This window comes from Alexandromys fortis, unplaced genomic scaffold, assembly GCF_014885135.2.
Source record: "Alexandromys fortis isolate MF-2015 unplaced genomic scaffold, M_Fortis_MF-2015_v1.1 scaffold_26, whole genome shotgun sequence".
Classification (NCBI taxonomy): Eukaryota; Metazoa; Chordata; class Mammalia; order Rodentia; family Cricetidae; genus Alexandromys; species Alexandromys fortis.
In genome coordinates, this window is record NW_026067894.1 from 13,024,592 (window position 1) to 13,046,445 (window position 21,854).

General features: G+C 46.5%; 1 protein-coding gene across 1 annotated transcript in view; it reads right to left on the reverse strand.

Moving 5' to 3' along the window:
- Positions 1 to 21,854, reverse strand: part of Csmd2 (CUB and Sushi multiple domains 2) — a 549,310-nt gene that overhangs the window by 133,790 nt on the left and 393,666 nt on the right. The window contains exons 23-25 of the mRNA XM_050156211.1: positions 9,926 to 10,082; positions 8,668 to 8,859; positions 1,863 to 1,989 (exon numbers count right to left, since the gene is read on the reverse strand). Of these exons, the coding sequence (XP_050012168.1) occupies positions 1,863 to 1,989; positions 8,668 to 8,859; positions 9,926 to 10,082 (476 nt within the window). The remainder of the gene's footprint in view (positions 1 to 1,862; positions 1,990 to 8,667; positions 8,860 to 9,925; positions 10,083 to 21,854) is intronic.

Consider the following 21,854-nt stretch of genomic DNA (forward strand, 5'->3'; position numbering starts at 1 on the left):
AACCCCTCACCATCCTGGAGGGCTCAGCTCTGGTTTCAACTCTAGAACCTCCTGATCTCCTTCCCCATCAGCCTTGCTCTGTGCCTGCCTGCAGGGTTTTCTTTGAACAGGAAGTACAGAGCCTCTAATGGGGAAGAACAGGTAGTGAGAGTTGTCACAGGAGGGAGTGAATCAATGGGAGAATGGTGCTGAGTCAGGAGAGTCAGGAGACCGCCTGCTGATTTGCATAGGCACGCCCTATAGTGGACCGGTCCTTTGCTCTCCAGCATCCACTGCCTGAGGGTCTTTGCAGAGTCAAGAACCAAACCACCACCTTTAAATCCCAATCCTCCCTGTTGATTTTTTCATTGGGCTTTTTTGGCTGTGAGTGTACACATGTACACATAGGGTTATCTTTTCCAGACTATCACTGCAGCTAAGTGTTGAGAAAGAGCAAGGAGGGGTTGGTGGAAGCCACGGCGGCACTGAGAGCTGGAATGAGATGCTCCACTTTCACTCCATGACATGTCAATGGACCTCATCTGGGGCACATAGACTAGTGTCCCAAAGGCCATTCTCGCAGCACTGTCCCTTTATGAAATCCTAAATTCCCACGTGTGTTATTGACCTCACAGCGCATGGGGTAGAGTTGAAAAGTGTGGACAGGTGAGCGCTGTATTTCCTCGATTCCAAGTGAATGCTGCACCAAGGAGCATGAGCGTTTATCTCTGTTTCAGCAACACCTTGACATCTGCTGAAAACCTAAGGGCTGGGACCTGCTAGTCACAACTCTACCCTTTGCTTGGCTCCCTCTTTATCCCTAGTCCTCGATGATGACCTCCTGTGAGCTCTCTACTGTCAATAACCTTGGTGGGCCAAGCCTGCTCAAGACTTGCCATGGTTCCCTCTTATTTATGGGCGTTTCACGCCACTGAGCACAGGGCCCCTCTGACCTGCTCTTTGCCTCCTACCTCCTTTGAACCATACAGTTCGAGGCTCACCCTGACCAGCAGCGTAAAATAACAGGAAGACCTGGGAAGATCTGGGATATTCTCTGTCTTTTTTTGTAGCTTGCCAAGCTTAGAAATACACAGCTTCTGCTTGACCGCTTAGCTGTCAGATGGACTCATGTGCACACGGACTTGAATATGCACCAGAGTTTATTATTGCTAACATCACCAATAGGATTGGTGGGGAGGGGTCAGGAGAAAGGCCAGCCGTGCACCTGCCAATCAGACACCCCTTTCTTCTCTGAAGGTCTGGGACTCTAAAGAGTTCCTGAGTCAGGTGTTGGGAGGAAAATGTACCAGTGACAGACTTTGCTGGCTTTTGTTACTTAATCCCATACAGCCCTGAAATATGAGCCCTTCTGGTCCTCATTTTTAGAAACGAGGAAGCAGAGAAGAAAAGAGAAGCAACCTGCCTGGCTCACATAGTTCAAGTGATCTGGACGGGCCTCGAGGGCTGGCCCTGTCTCTGTGATTGAAGTACCACACTGAGCCAAGTATGCAGTGTGTCATTCCAGAGCTTTAACTGAAACCCCATCTTCAGGGAAGAGACTCATGGTGGTTAAGTCTCACTAGCAGGCAATGGAGGGGCTGGGCTCCAAACCTGGGTTGATAGCTTCAAGCTTAGGTTCTGCTGCTCTATGGTAGGCATGTCAGAGCAGTGAGCTGTGTGGCCTTGGATGTAGCCCCCATGAGGCTGAGGCTGAATCCCACATGCCCAGTCCAAACCTAGAGTCTCTGTGGTGACTAAGGACCCCACAGGCCTCTAGCAGAGGTAGAAGGGCCCTGACAACAGCTAGGTCTGTCAATGATGCTGGCGACAGCTCCCCTTTGGCAACAGTGGCACGAATTTCTTTGTTGGCTCTGGACACTTACCCAATGGTGCATCCGGCGTCTGCCTCGATGGTCCAGATGCAGTTGAGATTGTGTTCATAGGGGGCTGGGTACCCAGGCGACAGCACCTGCCCTGACACCTCTCCTCTCACTGTCCCTCCACACTCAGCTGAAAAAAATTGCAACAGAACGAGTATCATGGGGTGGCCTGAGCATTCATTCAGCATCACCGAGTGCCTCCCAAGTCCCTGTAGCCCATTCCCAGTGCTTAAGCAGAGCATGCAAAGAGCTCCCGAGGGGAGACTAGGACTCAGAACCAGAAACAAATTCTTAATAATAAAAGGCACCCAACCCAATTAAAAACGAGGCAAAAGATATTAGTTGACATGTATCCAAAGAAGATATATGAATAGCCAATATGAACGAGAGGAGATGCTTCCATAATTTATCATTGTTATGGAACTGTCAATCAAAATCACAATCACCCCATCCCCACCAGGACGGCTTTTTGACAGGAAGACAGGTGTTAATAATAAAACAGCGAGTGTAGGCGAGGCTGTGGGGAATTGGAGCCTTCCTATTACTGGTAGAAATGGCCCATGATACAGCCACATTGGAAAACAAACTGATAGATAGTTTCTTGAAACTGTTAAAACCTAAGTCACCATACAATATGTAACTCCTCTCTCAGAAGAAGTGAAAACATGTCACATAAAAACCTGAACATAAATATTTTAAGCAGAGCTTGTCATAGTAGCCAAGAAGTGCAGATAAGCCCAGGGTCCATCAGCTGAAGAAAGGAAATACAAAATGTGGTCTATGTAGCAACAGAAGACTAGGCATCCATAAGAAGGAATGCGGTTCACATACATGCTACAATGTCGATTTGGAAAACGCAATGCTAAGTGAAAGAAAGCAGACACAAAAGACTGAGATATTGTATAATTTCATTTATATAAAATATCCAGAATAAGCAGGACTAGAGAATAGAATGTGTGTTGTGTTTGCCAAGGCTCGGGGGAGTAATGAGTGAGTGCTAGTGGGTGGGAGACTTCCTTTTGGAAGGAGAGACTGTTCAAAACTTAGTGGTGATGGTTACATAGCCACGTGAATGAGCAAAAACAACGGAATTGTGTGTTCTCAATGGGTTAATAAACTTGGAAGTGAACCAGTCCCCAAGGGTGGGACTAGCTGCCTACTCTATGACCAAACTCCTTGGAGTTTCTCAGGGTAGAACAGGAAGGGGCTTGTGTCTGGTCTGCAGTCAAGGGACCCGTGCTAGCTGCCAGGGAGCACACTGATGACTGATTGAGTCCTTCTCAAGGCCAGTGCAGGACACACCTATCCTGGCACATGCCCAATCCTAGCAAGTGCTGGTGCCCAGGAGGAAGAGGCCAGGTCCCCCTGGCGCAGGAGAGAAACTCAGGGAGGGTTTGGATTCAAATGTACCTCGAAGGAGGAGGCAGAGTTGAACAGCTTGTGTGGTGGCAGGGGAGGCAGGGAGGGACAGGAGGAAGAGACGATAGTCCGAGAGAAAAGGAGGGGCATGGTGGGGCAGGCTGGGGATGTGCGGCGGTGGGCAGCAAGGCTAGAGAGCTGGACAAGTGTGGGGTGTTGGAAGACGATGTACATCAGGGTTCTGTGAGGAAGCGGAGTGTGTATACATGGGAAGGAATTCCCTTTTCCAAGGGAGGGGACTGTAGTATAGCTTAGAGGGCACAGAGGATTGAGCCTCGGGGCAAGGAAAGCAGTGGAGAAATCTGTGCTCCCCGTCAGGAATGAGTCACTTACCCCAAGAGCTGGTGGCATCTCCAGCCACAGCCTCCTCTGGCCAAGCATACTTCTAAGGCCCCGTCCCTGAATCTCTGAGAGACAGTGTCTCTACTTTTTCCACCTTGTCTCTACTTTTTCTCCAATGGCTAGAGTCTTGGCTCAGGCCCCCTCTGTCTCTCAGCTGGTACAGCTGTCCATCTCCACAGTGCTATATCTGAGGGACTTCCAAAGAGCAGACTGTGTCATGCCTCTGGCCCTGCCAAGTCTGACGAACTAACGCCACAGCCCAAGCAGCCTTGCTTAGACTAACAATGTGGAAAGTGCCCTCCCTGTGACAGCTTTAATAACACCCTCCCCTGCCTAGGTAAGCTGTAAACTGGGTACCATCTTCCTCTGGGGCCCCAGCAGAGGGTGAAGGGAACAAGCATATAGCAAGTGCATTAAAACAGCGTCGTCTCTCTTGCCATCCCAGGCTCTGGGCTACAGGGACCTTGCCACAGACTGCACGCATATCGAGCGTGTGCTAGAGCGTAGGGCACACAACACAAGTTTAATAAGTATTTACTGAATGAACAGACGCACGGCCCAGTGAGTGGAAGCTGATTGCTTCCCAGGAAAATTACCGTGTCTGAACCAAGGAAGCATGAGGGAAAATGAAGAGGTTTGAGGCCGAGCTGTGTAAGAAAGTGAGTGATTGGGTAAGTAAGGAGCTAAAAGCTAGAAAGTTCCAGAGGGGAGACTGAGCTTCCCCTATTACGACACCTGAGCCATCAAGCACCACTCTGACCCTGAGGCTTCACCTGGGACCATGAAGGCAGGGTTGCGGGAGGGAGTGCTCAGAACACTAGACCCTTTGTCCTAGCTTCCCTGTGGGACACCAGTCGGTGGTGCTGCTGGGGCAGGTGGTTCCAACTTGACTGAAAGACACCAAGGTAAATGAGCCCAGCAGGGGTTGAGTGAGATGACTGACAATCTGAGAGGGACCAGGAAGCTGGGACGGTGCCGGTGGGGACAGAGGGTGGGTGTTTGGAAACAGGGGCCCTGGGAAAAGCCTCACAGGGACCTAGCGTCATCATCTTCCTTCTCCATGGGGTCACTTTATTCAGGGGCTGGCAGGAGGGTAGGAGGGCCTAAGTACATAGCTTGTAGCATCCATTAGCGGTGACTCCTTGAGGCTCTATTCTTCCCCTTCTTCCCATCATGGAGCGCTGGCTTACTGTGGGACAATGGTCTGTACCCTGTCACTTGTATTTTAAATAAACGCTATTTGGTCAGTAGCCAGGAAGGAAGTATAGGTGGGGCAACCAGGCAGGAATTATAGGTGGCGCAACCAGGCAGGGAGTAGAGGCGGGGCAACGAGAATTCTGGGGAGAGGGACTTTTCAGTCTATAGTTGTCACCCAGACACAGAGGAAGCCAGACACAGAACAAGCAAGATGTGACTGCCTTGACGAAAAAGGTACCAAGCCATGTGGCTAACGCAGACAAGAATTATGGGTTAATATAAGATGTAAGAGTTAATAAGAAGTCTGTTCTAATAGGCCAACCAGTTTATAATTAATGTAGACCTCTGTGTATTTCTTTGGGACTGAATGGCTGTAAGACCAGGCAGGATAGGAACCCCTGTCAACAAAATGGTGCCCAACATGGGGCAACTGCATCCCCCATAAAGCCTGAGAGAGTTTGGGAAGTAATTCTAGACAGAAAATAACAGAGTTACACATGGCTTCTTGGTAGCATTTTCTCAGGTGGGCTCTCTTTGCTAGAGGCAAATGTGCCTCATTTAAGAGAGGTTTCCTGACTCAGCGTTAGCAGTGAAACTTTGCAGCTTAAGAGACCCTGCCACCAAACACTTAAATGGTGTTTATGAATAGCTAACAACATGCTTCTTGGTGGTGGCAGGGACCTTGAAACGCCATAGAGTTGTGGTAGTAAACATGGCTCTGGCCAATACCTCTGCCATGAGGATAGACTCTCAGAAAGCTAAGGAATGGGGTGAATCCAGCCATCAAAGCCACGGCTTTAATCCTAGCCATATTGCCTAACAAATTAAAGACTCAAGTGGTCAGAAAAAGAGAGATATACAGTAAAGATAGATTCAGATAAAAAAAAAAAAACCTCTAAAAGGTTTAGAGTGTGTTTCAAAATGTATGTAGGCTTGGGAGAAAAAAAGAAAAAGGATAAAGTCCTTAAAATTAAAAAAAAAAAAGAGAGAGAGTAGTAGGGTGTGGTGGCACACACCTTTAATCTCAGCACTTGGGAGGCAGAGGCAGGCAGATCTTTGTGAGTTCAAGGGCAGTCAGGTATACAGAGAGTGCTAAGACAGCCAAAGATACAAAGAGAAACCTAGTCTCAAAAAGCCAAAAAATTAAAAATAAAATAAAAGAAATAGAGGTTAAAATAAAGCCACATACAGATGAAGAATACACAGAGAGTCTGGGTACTGTATGTTATTGTGTTGTCTTTAAATTGTTTGATGACTGAGGAAGGAGCAAAAGCTGCTAAAAGACATTGATTATAAATGCTGCTGGATTAATCCAATATAAATATTTTAAAAATACTTTGACTTTAAAATTTAAGCCAAAAGATAATGTTACTTTGGAGAAGAGGTTTTGTTTTTGTTTCCATAGGAAGTGAGGGACTGTGGATTCATTAAGAAAAATCAGGTTTGACCAAGGAAGACCTCTTGATAAATCTCCAAGAGGAGAAAGGGCCCAGATGTCTGAGTTCTACATCCAGAACAGTTCAAAGGCTGCTGCAGAGATGATCAAGCCTCACAGGATACTACAGTCAGGACTTGATCATAATTTTAAATTTTCTTTAGGTCCCCATAAGATTTGCCCCCAATCAGCAGGAAGTAGTCTGAAAAACTACACCCAAAAAAATGGATTATGGATGTTTGCCTTTGTTTAGAATATTGGTTACAAATTGTTATGGATAATGACCAGTAGAAAAGCTAAACAAAGGAGATTTGATTCAGAATTCTTGTTTAAAAAAGGGGGGTGAGGGTGGGGAAGTGCGTGGGACAATGGTCTGTACCCTGTCACTTGTATTTTAAATAAACACTGATTGGCCAGTAGCCAGGCAGGAAGTATAGGCAGGGCAACCAGAAGGGAAGTAGAGGCTGACCTCTATCCTCAACATGGCATGTGTAATATACACACACACACACACAGCCTCACTTCCCTAAATGCAACAGGACCCGAGGAAAAGTCTCATTGAAGAAGATCTCAATGAGTATCTATAGTAGGATGTACCCAAGTATGATAGTCTTCCTAGCCCCGATTGAGTGAGTTCTCTAAACCCAATGTCACTGGCCGGTGGGCTGGCAGGGGGATCTGACAGGGAATCCTTTCTGCAAAGCAAACAGTTATCTATGGGAGCCACAGTCTCTCGTTTATTTTGCTTGCTTTGACTTGCTTGCCTTGTGGTACCACACTGCTGTCTATTTATGCATGTGTCTCCGTGGCTGATCCGAGAGTGCTCGTCTCTGAATTCTAAGCACCTATGTAGGGCCTGGAACGTGAGTGAAAGAAGGGAATTAAAAGAGGAATGGCTATAGATGGCAAAATCCTCGTGCCATAATCTCAGTGCTGGGGCAATAGAGACAGGAGAATCCGTGGGGCTAATGAGCCTTGCTGAATAGGTCAGCCCCAGATCCCAGGAGAGACCCTGCTTCAAACAAACAAAATGGATGATTCCTAAGGAAAAATACCGAGGCTGACCTCTGGTTTTATCATGAGTGCACATACACATGCATGCCTATCTGTGTGCGCACGCGCGCGTGCACGTGTGTACACACACACACACACGAAATGGAAGAGACATGCCTACAGCCTGTCTTAACCTCAGTAACAAAGGAAGAAGGCCCTACGGGCTTATGGATTGCAATTGTCTACCTTCTGGCTCGAAATTCTGGCTCTTGACCCTGTGTGTGTCATGCACAGACCCCATTACAATGCAGTTATCCAAGGGACTAGGACCAAGCATGGTCACCAAGGCTTCTCACCATGCTGTTTATCTGGTTGGCCCTGCATGTGCTCAGGCTAGACCATCTGCCTACCCACCTAGCCCTTCTGATGGTGAAATCTTGTCTATTTTTCCGAGTCTCAATCAAACTGTTGCTCCTAATTGCAGAGCCCTCTCTCATTGTCCAGAGACTCTGAACAGGATGCATGCTTATGACAAGGCTCCAGCCGTGTGCCTACCAAAGAGATTTGGTAGAACGGGGGCTTCCCAGTGGCATGGACACCTGCCGGCCTATTTCTAGCATGTGTGGTTTGGTAGGCACTCATGATTTCCCCCCAGCAAGTATTTCAATCCCATCAGCTCCACCTGTGTTGCTCAGGGACACTGCAGGTATTGGGAGCAGGAGGCTTGACTAGAAAGAGCTGGTTTGCGGGCAACAGGATGAGTAGGGCCAGGGGAGTCAGAGTAGCAGGGAAGTGCAGAGGTTAGAGAACCAGAATGGTGGTGGTCGCTTATGCTTCAGTTCAGCCTTGGACCACTGTTTCCGGTCTGGCTAAGCCTCCAGGAAATGTCTGCCGATGGCGTGCAAGAACCCCAGGCTCAGGAAGATGCACGCTCACCACCACAGTCTTCCTGAGGCAGGAGATCAGATCTAGCTCTCTAGCTTAGTCTTTCTTCCCGCACCTCCCTAGAAAGGGGAGCGTGAACTCATTTCACCTCCAGGGAAACTGAGACCTGGAGTGGACTAGAGTCTCATTTGAGTCTCGGTGTTGCAGGAGGCCTGGAGTCACTCCTTCCTTCTAACAGAGACCCCTTCCACTGCTCTGTTGCCTGGGCTACAACTCTGAGGGCATGACTGGACTCTGCCCCACTGACGAACTGCAAGGCAATGGCAACCCCGTGTGTGGATGGATGGTCCTGCCTGTGCAATGTAGAGTGAGTGTGAGGAAATGCAGGAGGGCAGCTACCAAGCCACAGTGCTCACTAACAGGGAAATCCAAGGCTGGCTGATGGCCCCAGGCCCTGGGTACCATTTCTGAGGCCGGAGCTGGAGCTCAGGGAAGGGAAGGGCCAAGAGGTTCCTTGCCAATCAAGAGGCATCCTACCGACACAGGTAGGCAGTGGTCGGTCCCAGGTCCTGCGTTCCCCACTCAAACACATCAGCTCCTCACTGCCCCGCAGTGTGTAGCCAGGGTCACAGTTGAAGGTCACAGAGCTCCCGGCAAAATGACCTCCATCGTGAACCTTGTAGCCAAACTGTGGGGTCCCTGGGTCTTCGCATCGGATGAGCTCAAAACCTGGGGAAGACGAGAGAGAAAGAGTGAGCAGAGTTCGTGGTGACAGAGCCACGGTCCCCTCCCCTCCCGCTGGTACCCTGAGGTGCTCTGGTCACTGCCCCTGGTGTGCCAGCTTCAGGCTCATGACCCAGCCCCATATCCATTCTCTGTGGAGGGAGCATGTCTCTGCGGCGTGAAGAAAGTGAGTTCAGAATTTAATGGCATGCATACTTGGGGCTGGATTTTCTATTTCTTGGGTTGAGCCTGTAGCATTTTGGGAGTGGGATCTGTGGCTTCCATTTTGATCCCTGGACCGCTGTGGGAAGGCAGGGAACATCACCATGCAAGCAGCTGTGTTGAAAGGGCTGGAGAAGGCGCTCCCATGAGCTCCCACTCCACTCCGTGGGACTCCAAAGACCTTGCCTCTCATTTGTTATTCATAGGGGTCTCGCAGGTGGGTGTAATTATTGGCACTCTACAATCGAGAGCATTGACTTGGGAAGGTTAACTAAATTGCTCGAAATTCGCACCATTTTCAGTTAATAGAAATGGAATTCAAATGTGAGTCTATTTAATCCCGTTACATGGAGCCACTTCTGAAAGAGGCAAAGATCCCTGCGTGAGACATCTCTGCACCCAGGCAAGGAAAATCCTGAGGGCTACTGGAGTCACTACAAAACAAATTCGCCCATCTCAAGCAGTGAACAGCCTACTGTCTCTTGCACTCACATAACTGTGAAATTATTGTCACAGTTGTAGAATATTGTCCCCCTTACTCTCTCAGCCAGTTTCCCCTCTGTCTCTATGTATTAGCCCTGGGGAGTTCTTAAAATGTATGTCTGATTTCTTTTGCTCAGGGTACTGCTTTAAAGCGTCATATATGTTAGAGCATGAATCATTTCTTCCTTTTGGTTACCAAATAATACTCCGCTGTATGGACATACCACATTTTCTAGATTCATTCATCAGTTACCAATCACCCACAGGATTTAAAAGGCATATACAAGCATGCATTTGTGTGTGTGTGTGTGTGTGAGCACATGTGCATGCGTGTGCATGTCTACTGTCAGACCCAATAAGGACTTACTAGAGAACTGAAGTTCAAAGCCTTTGCTGGTGTTTTCGGCATCTGTGATGAAGTCGAGCCACAGGCTGCTGGATGTGCTGTTCAAAGTCACCCCCAACATCTCAGAGCGGCTGAAGACCCCCAGCAAACGGGCGGAGTTGTTAGTGCCATCATAGACCTGGATACCAGAAACCCCAACCCAGTGATGTCAGAGTCGCCTATTTCAAACAAGGTCTTCTCACCCTGCAGCCCACATTCCCACGTGTAGCATCAATAACAGCTGCTAGAGAGGCAGGTGGCCGGCAGGTGCTCAGAAGGTGGCAAAGTGAAGCCAGCCGCCGAGCTGGTTGCTGCCCGTCCCCATGCTGATAGCACTGTGCCCAGCGTGTCTGGAGGCTTTGGGAATCGGTTGCTACTCTAACAGCCCCGTGCAATCTGCTTTTTTCCTCAGTGCTCATATGCTAGCGGCTCACACTTTGGCAGCCTTGGGAGGCCAGGCTGGGGTGGCTCGATTCCCCAAGCCATCTGTTTCTATAGTCAGAGAGGCTGAAAAGCACACGGCATGTGTGTAACACCTAACACACACTCCTGTCCTTCCAGTAGACGATACAGGCATTGTTCTGCCTGCCTGTGGCCAGGGCCTGCCTTGACTGTTCTACTGGACACAATCCCCAGGGCATGAGCAGGGTGTAGTTATGGTGACCTGCCTTCCCCCAGGCCGAGCCTCTGCCCCTTCCTGGCGTAATGATGGCTCCAGCCTAGGACCTGCTGGGTTTGTCAATGGGGGAATAGTGCTGGCATCTGGCTTCCCTCATTCCCATCTGTCCCCTGAACTTCTGGGGACCAGCAAAGGCAGCGATCATTAGAATAATGAACGGGCTCCCTAGGTCTCGAGGTGGCTGCTCCTCTCTAGATAGTGGTACAAATAACAACAGAAGCTGTGACGGGCTGAGAGGCCCCCTGGCACTTTGGTAAATATCAAAGGCGGGATCTATGGGTGGGAGATGGATGTCTGTGCGTGGCACACAACATGGTGCCAGCTGCCAGCAAATTGAACCAATATTTCCACCCTTCCATCCTGGAAGCCAAGTCATCCTTCCAGCTAACAGTGCTGTGCGGGGCAGAATTCTGTTAAAGCCCCGGGAGCCCAATCCCTTTCTGGACTCTATGAAAAGAATCCTGGGGTTCCATTCTGAGATGACACCTCTTCAAAGAGCTGAGCCCACTGTGGTGTCCAAATTGTTATAAAAGCATTCCTTGAAAAGGTGTCTGTGCGCGTCCGTGTCCCTGCACGGGCACAAGACCATGGTGTGGGCGCTGTGGCCAGAGGACAGTCTTGGGTGTTCCTCCTGCCTTCCGTCTATTAGAGGCAGGGTTTCTTGTTTACTCAGGTTCACTCTAATCTACCACTGTATGCGCCAGGCTGGCTGGCACGAGAGCTTCCAGAATTCTCCCGTCACTGCATCCCGTCTTGCGGTAAGGGCTCTGGGATTGTAGATCCCACATGCTCACACCCAGCTTTTAAATGGTTCTGAGGATTCGAACTTGGATCTTCATGGTTGCACAACAAGCTCTACCCTTTGAGCTATTTCCAAAGCCATAAAAACATTTTTTAAAAAAAGAACCATAAAAACATCTGTACATCACGACAAGAAATCAGACATCCCGTGCTTCTCAGCCAAGAACCGACAACTGGATGTTGCATCCACCCAGTAATATCAAATCGGGTCAAAGAGGATTTTTTTTTTTAAATCAAATTTCTACCTAACAGGGAAAACCAAGGCCAGAAGTTCAGATGAGATGATGACCCAGGCAGGCCGAAATCAGAATCTAGAAAATGCCTGAGAACAAATGAATGCACGCCTCAACATATAAACTAGACGAGAAAAGGGAAAGGAGACAGAGAAAGGTGCAGGCTAACACGCTGTCGACGGCAAATCCAGCATGCTGATTTTATTTGGAGCCTGGCTCAAATAAACTGTAAATCCAAAAGTATACGGTGACATTTATGAGACAATTTGGAGATCTCAACATTGCCCGGATGCTGTATGGTGGCATTAAGAAATTATTGTTAATTAATAACTACAACGGGTATGGGGCTTTTCCTCCTTAATCTCAAAGGATAATTTGTTCTAATCCATTAAAGACCAAAAGGTTATTTGTATCATTAGGATAAAATATTCATGGCAGAAAAATGCACAAAACAGAAAAACACAAAGGAAAGAAAACAGCTTCTGAACCTGTTATGTTCCCTTGGAGATCATTCCAGGCTTGTGTGTTCTGTGCAGTGTATACGTGTGTGTGTTGTGTTTGTGTGTGTCTGCATGCGTGCACACACGCAAAAAGGAGGGACTGGGAAGATGGTTCTGATGGTAAAATGCTGGTTGCTCAAGCCTGAGGACTTGGATTTGAATCCCCTGAGCCCACGCTAAAGAGCCAGGTTTTAACCCTGAGAGCTAGGATTCAGGTGTGAGTTATCAAGCCAGGCTTCAAAACCCTGCGTGTAAAGAACTCTCCCCACCACCGACTTTAAAGCCATGTCTCCCGCATATGTGATTCTGTATTAGTTCATAAACTCAAATTTGCCTGTGGGTTTTCTCTTCTATCGCTCGAGTCTGTCATTCTTGCGCTCTGCCCGCACTGATTTAGTTAACGTGGTGGCGGCATGTGCCTGTAACCCCAGCACTGGGGAGACAGACAGGACCCCCGCCCGGGTTTCTCTGGCTAACCAGTCTAAACTGGTGAGCTGCGGGATCAGTGAGAGATGAGGTGATTGAGACAGGCACCTGGCATTGATTGACCTCTGGTCTCCATATACAGGCGCACACATTTGAATACGTACAGACACACCAACAAGATCCAACTATAGACACATATGGTAATCAGCTCTCCCACTTAGTACAGTGCATAGCATTTTCAAGTCTTGAAACAGTTTCCACAACAACATTAAATAGCTGCAGGGGCTGCAGGGATGCTCAGCACAGAATTAACACAACCTACAGCATGATTATTTACTGACCAGCATTCAGAATACATGCGTAGGCAGGTACACTTGGCAAACACCATAAATAAGAAAGCCACCGTTTTCCTCCAATATTTTGCCCTAAATCCATTTAGAATTTATTTTACATATGATGCAAGAGTCTACCCTTCCTCGGTCCATTAGTTATGCAAAAAAACAAAACAACAACAACAAAAAAAAACCTTGCCGTGAGGGAGGGCGGTTGTTTGTTTTTTGTTTTTCAGACGTGATTTCACACTGTATCTCTGGCTGCCTAGAACTTGCTTCGTAGAGCAGGCTGGCCTTAAACGCACAGAGATTCACCTGCTTCTGTCTCCTGAGTGTTGGGATTAAAGGTGTGTGCCACCATTCCAGGTTTCAAAAGCCTGTTTATAAATATCCCATACACCACTAATTTTAAATCTGCCTCTATCATGTGTATAATTCCAGTATGATCCCATGAGTCAGGACTTGTTTGTGAATGTTCTCTTCTGTTGCATTTGTCTGCCCTTCCTGTGCCCTGTCCACACTGTTTTAGGTATCGTAGCTTTGTAATATTGTTAAGTATGCCGTAGAAGTTAATTGTTTCCTTTAAAGAAGAATTCTCTCATATTTACTATCCTAGATAAACTGAAGAGTTTTCCAAATTAAAAAAAGGAAACAATCCCCTGTCAAAGAAAAGCCCTATGTTACATGACTGAGTTACATGAAGCTGACTGATCTGAGAAAACAAAGCACTGATATCATACCAAATATCTGACACATGGCTCCACCTGACCACATTGTCACTGTGTTGTAGAAAGACTCTCTACTTACTCCTGGGTGGTTTTATATTTTCCTCTGCTATTGGGAAGTAAATTTTTTTTTTAAAAAAATATTCCTAACAGGTTACCATTTGCAGGGTCAATTCCTTGGTAGACAGGAAATGGGAACATCTCCCTGAGACATCCGAGACAACTTACGGACGTCTGGCTCACCTCCCTCTAAGCACAGGACTTTCCGAACAGGATGATACATGTGAACAGCATTTCTGTGGACATTCCTGCATGTCTGCTTGCAAAGGTGGGCTTCAGCTCCTCCAGGACAAAGAAGCTGCCTACAGGGCAGTCCCCACCTTCCCTCCTGTCAGATGTCGTCAGGCTGCTGTCCAAAGTGGGATGCTGCTCAGCCTTAGACTAGCCGCACCCAGTAGTGTCCCTGCTTCATAGCCATGCCAACGCTCAGTGCTCTCAGGCTAAGTTGGGCTCTTTTCCAGTCTGATGGATGTGGAACAGGCATTTCCATTCAACTTTCCCAGACCACCACTGGGACTGGGCGGGGGTGACTATATGCTGACCACCAATTTTACCACCCTCTTGTGAACTTCCGGTTCATATTCTCTGTGGGCATTTCCCCACACATATTACAGTTCTGTCTTCTTTTGAAACTAAATTTTACAATTTTCTTGTAAAGATTATTCGCGTGTTGGGGGGGGCATATTTCTAGATGTTTTACAGTTTTTGCCTCAATAACAAATGAGAATTTTATTTTCCTGATTACATGTTTTAATTGGTTACAGAAACACCAGCTGCTTTGTTGAGCTGTCTTATTGGTTCTGATAGCTTATTAGTTGAATCATTTGTGTCTTCTAAATAAACGAGACCATTTTCTACTCTCTTTTCTGATTTTTATAGCTTCCTTTGTTGTGTCTGGGTCTAACCGTAATGGCTTGGATCAGCAGCACAATGCTGAGATGGTTGGCAATGGAATGGCATGGTCACCGGCCTTGTTGCTCAGCTGCCTGGAAACCTGCTGAAAATTTCCCATTAAACCTGATGCTTATTGTGGTGTGTAGAAGGGCTTTTCTGCTGTCCTGATGAGAAGGTTCCACTCGCAGTTTGTTTTTTTAGAATCTTTTGAGAATCCTGACTGGAGATAGACTTACAACACAGAATGTTTGGGTATGTAGCAAAAGGATTCTTTTCTTTCTTTCTTTCTTTCTTTCTTTCTTTCTTTCTTTCTTTCTTTCTTTCTTTCTTTCCTTTCTCCCTTTCTTCCTCTCTCCCTCCTTCCCTCTCTCCCTTCTCCCCCCTCTCCTACTCCTTCCCCCCTCTCCCTCCTTCCCCCCTTCTCTCCCTCCCTCCTTTCTAACTTATTCTTAGGATATTCACTGAAGCACAACAAATTCTCGGTGTTTAAAGAGTTTTGTCCTAGACAATGGCAATCTCACACAGGCAACCTAAACAATAACATCGCGAGGTTTTCTATTGGGTAGACACAGCCTCAGTCTTCGATCCTGCCTGTTTTGCTATCTTTGTATTGACATGCTGCTGGATTCAATCCTATATTGTCCAGGGGTTTTTAGTTTAATAACCATAAGTAAGATTGGCCTAATAGGTCCATGCTTGTTTTTATTTTTTTAATTTATAGTTTTTACATTATAAATTATATTGACAGGTTATATCTGTGCGGAATATGCAGTGATGCTATGATTTAAGAAGAGTGAGAAGTTAAATGAAGCTAATTAATATATTCATCACCTCAACTGCCTGCCCCCTTCCCTTTCTGACAGACACTCTCCCTGCATCTGGAGCTCACTGACTTGGCTAGGCGGCCTGTGTAGCAAACGCCAGGGTCTCCCTGTTTCTGCCTTCCCGTACGGGACTGCAGACATGCACTGGTGAGATGCGTCTATCTTTCAGGTGGGTTCTGGGGATTCGAACTCGGGTCCTCATGCTTGTGTGGCAGGCCCTTTGCTGAACGGACAGCCTCTCCAGCCCCATTTGTCATTCTTCACTGTGTGATCTTGAAATGTGCAGTCTGCTACCTGTACTCTATCCATCCCTTCAAGTAATGGATCCCAAAGACAAAGCCCTAGGCGTCTGCCCGGGAAGGGCTCCTCACCATTCGACCACCACCTGCCTCCCCACTGCTCCTCCCCCAGCCTCTGGGGACCACCATTCCTTTCTTTAACACTGTGCCAGTTATAAATGTGAATGGGCGGTGGATCTTTATCTTTCTGTTCCTGGAGCACCTTGATTACTGCAGGAATTATCTGTACCTGGGCCAGGACTGGGGCTTTGGTAGGTGATACAGGGGTTTTCAATTCGCAAAAAAATGGTGTCTTGTTTATTTGGGTTTTCACTTTCTAATAGTAGTGTTTTAAAAAATATTTTAATTATGCTATGTGCACGCCTTTAATCCCAGCATTTGGAAGGCTAGCTCCAGAACAGGCTCCAAAGCTTCAGAGAAACTCTGTCTCAAAAAACAAAGAACAAAAAAATTAATTATGCAGTTATGTGTGTCTTTATGTAGGTATGTGCCTGTGGGTACAGTGCCAGCAGAGGCCAGAAGGGGGCATTAGATCTCTTGGAGCTGAAGTTACAAGCAGTATTGAGCTGTGAGTGGTGTGCTGGGAGCTGAACGTGGGTCTTTTGGATGATCAGCAGAACTCAACTCTGAGCCGTCTCTCCAGCCCCGAATATGATCATTTTATAATTATATATATAATTTTATAGCTGTTCCTATTTTCCTATCACGGTAGTTTGGATCACATCTACATTTACTTCCCTTTTAACCCTAGTATTACACACCTGTCACTTCTTCTTTTGATCAGTCCTGTCAGGTTCATGAGTCGCTTTTGTAAAGAAAAGATGATTTTCCTGATAATGCTACTGCTAGTTAGTTTTTCCCCTAGGAACTTCCTCATTTGATTGATTGATTGAGACAGGATCTCATTATATAGCTCAGGGTACCCTGGAACTCACTGGGTAGCTGAGGCTGTCCTTGAATCCATTCTTCCTGCTTAATTCCCAGGTACTGGAATTACAAACTGGAATCACCATGCCTGGTTTCTACTCATCTTTTGTAACAGTCTTTTCCAGTCTGGGTGTACATATATGCCTGCCATCCCAGCATGTGGGAGAGCTTGGGGGCTACACCTAGAGACTCCCCAACACGAGCAAGCAGACAAGCAGGGGTCTTTCTTCTCCTCTCTTTGGCTTATTGTGTCATATTATTCAAGTCAGCAAGCCCTTATTTACTTTTCACGTGGGTGATAAGTCAGAACGCCACAGAGGTATTTTAGAATTTTCCAAGGAAACCCACACAAAGACTAACTTACATATATTTACATCCCTAGTAGCCATGTTATTTGGCATATCAAGTTTTATTGTGAATTGGTTGAACATTTCATTAATACGAAAGAATCCTCTTCTTCATTTCCTTTTGAGATGTGAAGATGTTCTCAAGAGCGTCCTGTAATGAGCTGATTTCATTTTTTCTGTGTTATCACCTCCCTCCATTGTCTCCATTCGGTGTTTTAATTGGATGATCATGTTTTTCATCTCCATCCAATCTTTCCTCATCGGAGTTAGCTCTGTTTTCATTATTGCCTATTTTGTGCCATAAATACAATATTCTCTCATCTCCTGCAAAGAATACCAATTAGGAGCTTTAAAAGCACGCTTCTGTTCTTTGTGGCAAACAGAGGGGCAATTAGCTCTGATCCCTCAGACAGGTCCCCTTCTCATCTGCTGAATATTCACACATATCTGGTTAATTTCCTTGTTGGCCCATCATTGCAGAGGGAAAATGGAAACGGAGAATATAAACACCCCTACATTCTAAGCGGGAGCAAAGGAGCAATGTCCAAAGGTGCCCCATCATGCAGAACTATTTCCAGGGCAGCGGTGTTGGGGATGGTGGCAGACCCTTCTCTACTGAGCCTGACAACTCTTGATGATCTTTCCCTGGAGTGTCAACGAAAGCCAGAATGACATGTCAGGCTAGAATCGGGGCTCCGACGTCCCTCAAACCTGATGCTCATGTTAAAGATGAGGAGGAATGAGATCTTGTCCCTGACAATGGCCTTACTGTCTGATGACGGTACCCATCTGCATGGATGCTATTTACAAAGGTCTTACTCTGAATGGATGCGCCTATTTTAAACGTATGTCTATGCAGGTGTGGTAGATGTATTTGGGTGTTGGTGCCTGAGGTGTACACGTGTGTATAGGCCACAGGTCAGTCTTGGGCATTGTGCCAGGCACCTTGCTCTCTGATATAATTCTCTTTGGGTCATGTAGCTCACTGGCGAGGCTAATATGGCTGACCAGAGAGCCCCAGGATCCTCTTGCTTCCACTCCTACGGTGATGGTTTCACAAGCCTGTGTCCCCATTCCTAGCTTTTTGCATTGGTATTGGGGGTAAAACTTGTGTCTTCATGCTTGTGTGGGAGCACTATATCCACTTAGCTATTTCCTCAGTCCTTCCTTGGATCTGTGATACTTAATTCACAAGCCGGGAATCATCACGGGATGTCCTCACCATGTTACAATAAATCAAGGAAGCTGTCTTTAGAAGCAGTACCACATTACTGCGCTCACCGCCTCTAGAACTGAGAACTGAATAAATCTATATTTTTATATCCGTTAAAAAATTCTTTTAAGTTGTATATGAAAGGCACCCTCGCCTGATTTCCAGGGCTAAGACTATCTTTTTTCAATTGCCTTTAGCTATCCTGGTGGGAACCTGTGCAGGTTGTAGTATGTGCATGGGTTTCCTCTGATATCTTGATCTGGGAGTTGTCTTTCTGTATGATTGTATTTTGTGGGGCCCTCCTCTCTTGCTCATGTCAGGGTGGCAGGTGGATCAGCTGCAGGGACCATATCAAAAAGAGTGACGTAGCAACAGGAAACAATCCAGAACATGTGGACTAATCTAAACTTTGGGGAACTTTTATTTTTTAAGGTAATGACCAGGTTGGAAGTCATATATGCAGGAGAACATTCCAGGCCATAAACACAAGCCTTCAGGTTTGGAGGATCAGTCAGTTGCATGAAACAGATCAATACCATCTTGGGAGAAGATACCCAGGTCTGTTCAGGTGTGTGCCAGTTAACTTTGGAGGCACAGGTACAGGACATACCTGCAGTGTGGAAGATGAGCCAGCTGCATGGAGGCAAGGGTTAGAGGTTGTTGAGGGCAGCTCTCACACTCTGGGCTCCTGCATAGCTAGCTTGTGGAGGTCTGGCATCCCTGATGGCTGTGGTTTGCAAGGCAGTTCCAAATCCCACTTGGGAAGCTAGGACTGACAGTTTGTTGGGGTCCTAAAATAGTTTTGTTATCTGTCCTTATCCTGAGTTCTTTCTAAGAGGTTAAAGAATCCTGGGGAGAAGAGCTAGGGCAGGAAAGGAACAAACAATGCCATCCCAATCTCCTGGGGACCTTGCCTTCCCTCATCCAGCAGCTTGTTCTAGAGCAGTGGCTCTCAACCTTCCTAGTGCTGTGACCCCTCAGTACAGTTCCTTAGGCTGTGGTGACCCCAACCATAAAATTATTTTCATTGCTACTTCGTAACTGAAATTTTGCTACTGTTATGAATTGTAATGTAAATATCTGATATGCAGGATATCTCTACAGGTTGAGAACCAGTGCTCTAGATGGTTCAGTGATTTCAGGTGTGTGTGTGTGTGTGTGTGTGAGGGAGGGAGAGAAAGAGAGAGAGAGAGAGAGAGAGAGAGAGAGAGAGAGCGCGCACAGGCTCCAGGGATGGGTCAGTGTACCAACTGTGCATAAACATGACTGTCTTTAGCGGCTCTTCCTTCCTTCTGCTTCCCAGAGTAAAGGCCTATAGTTGTTCTGAATGTTCCTCATGCTAGTATTTCTTCAGCTGCTGAGAACAAAATCGTATTAGGATAAGCTGGTAAAGTTCCTTGGCTTAGGATGAAAATGACTAAATCTGGGTGATGTTTTCCATATAATCCATTTTATTACTGCAGTTCTTTAGTAGAATCTCCATGTTCAACTGTTTATTACCCGCACACGAATACCCTTCAGATTATCAGCGACAGCCACTTAAGCACACACAAAGACATCCAAGACAGATGTCTCTCCGGCTCATAATAACTCCCTGTATCGTCTGAGTCCTGCCATTTCTTTCCCTAACGAGCTCACGTCCTTCAGCCTATTGACATTCAGAGGCCATTGTCACACCAGGGTGATGCTACCGCATGCTCAAGGCGTATGTAAGAACATGTGCACAAAGCATGCTGACACATGGTGCAGGTGCAAGCAAGCAGATGTATCAGACCAGACACATAGGTTCACATACATGTGGAAACATATGTAAGAAAGTGTGTGCATACACACACATCATGTATGCACACATTCATGCTACACACCTCAACCATGTACACAACAACATACATGCATGTGCTCACACATACACCACACACATGTATGTACTCACACATATACCATACACATAACATATATACACATGAACTCATAATATACTATACACAAAACATGTACCCAGGCACACAATATCTAGAAACACATATACACAGATTCTACACACAAAAATGTACAAATGTGTAATTACACATATACCACACAACATGTACATACATATACTATACATAACATGCACACGTTTGCTCATAACACACAACCGCAACATATATACAATGCATATGTACATATATGCACACACACTACACATGTGTACACAAATATACTATACACACATACAACACACACGCACTGTCTTAGTTAGAGTTTCTATTGCTATACTAAAACTCCTGACCTAAAGGAACTTGGGGAGGATGTATTTCATTTCACAGGTCCACATCACAGTCCATCACGGAGGGAAGTCAGGATAGGAACTCAAGGCAGGAATTTGGAGGCAAGAGCTCAAGAAGAAGCTACGGAGGAGTGTTATTTACTGGTCTGTTCTCCATGGCCTGCTCAGTTTGCTTCTGAATACATGGTAGGACTATCTGTCCCCAAGAGGCAGTCTCCACAGTGAGCTAGGTCAACCCTCAGTTAAGAAAATGACCCCATAGGCTTGCCTACAGATCGATGTTAAGGATACATTTTCTCGATTGTGGTTCCCTTTTCTCAGGTAACTCTAGTTGTGTCAAGTTTACAACCAAACAAAACAACAAAAAATAGGATACATATATGTATGCGCACGTGTGTGTGTTCATGCGCGCACACACACACATTCTATGAGCTCTTAATTGCTCAGATTTAAGATCACGGTCCATGCCTTTGTTTGAGTTTCTACTGCTATGAAGACACCATGACCACAGCAACTCTTATAAAGGAAAACATTTAACTGGGTGGCTTACAGTTTCAGAGGTTTAGTCCATCATCATCATGGTAGGACATGGCGGCCTGCAGGCAGATATGGTGCTGGAGAAGAAGCTGAGATCTTACATCTTGACATACAGGCAACAGGAAGTGGTCTGAGACAGTGGGCATGGCTTGAGAACATACGAGACCTCAAAGCCTGCCCACAGGGACACACTTTCTCTAATGAGGCCACACCTACTCTAATAAAACCACACCTCCTAATAGTGCCACCCCCTATGAGCTTATGGGGGCCAACTACACTGGAGAGATGGCTCAGTGGTTAAGAGCGCTGGCTGCTCTTCCAGAGGTCCTGAGTTCAATTCCCAGCAACCATATGGTGGCTCACAACCATCTGTAATGAGATCTGGCGCCCTCTTCCGGCGTGTGGGCATACACGGAGGCAGAATGTTGTATACATAATAAATAAATAAATCTTTAAAACAACAACAACAACAACAAAAACAAATTACCACAGCCCACAATGGAAAATCTGCCCCACTGACTGCTCTAATTGAGTTCATCACTGTTTTGTAAAAACGTGTGTGTATGTGTGTGTGTGTACTGAACGTGAACAAGTACACTTTTACGTGTGTGAATCTGCGTCTGTGGCATAGCATATGCGTAAGTACATGCTTCACAGATGTGCATGTGTGCATGTCCTTGTGCATTTGTGTATATGGGGTAGATATTAGGCATCTTCCCTCTGGAGCTTTTCCACTTACTTTTAGAGACAGGGTCTCTCACAGAACCTGGAAGTTACTGATTGGCCAGACCAGCCAGCCAGAATTACAGCTGTGTCTACCATGCTGGGCTTTCACATGGGTGTGG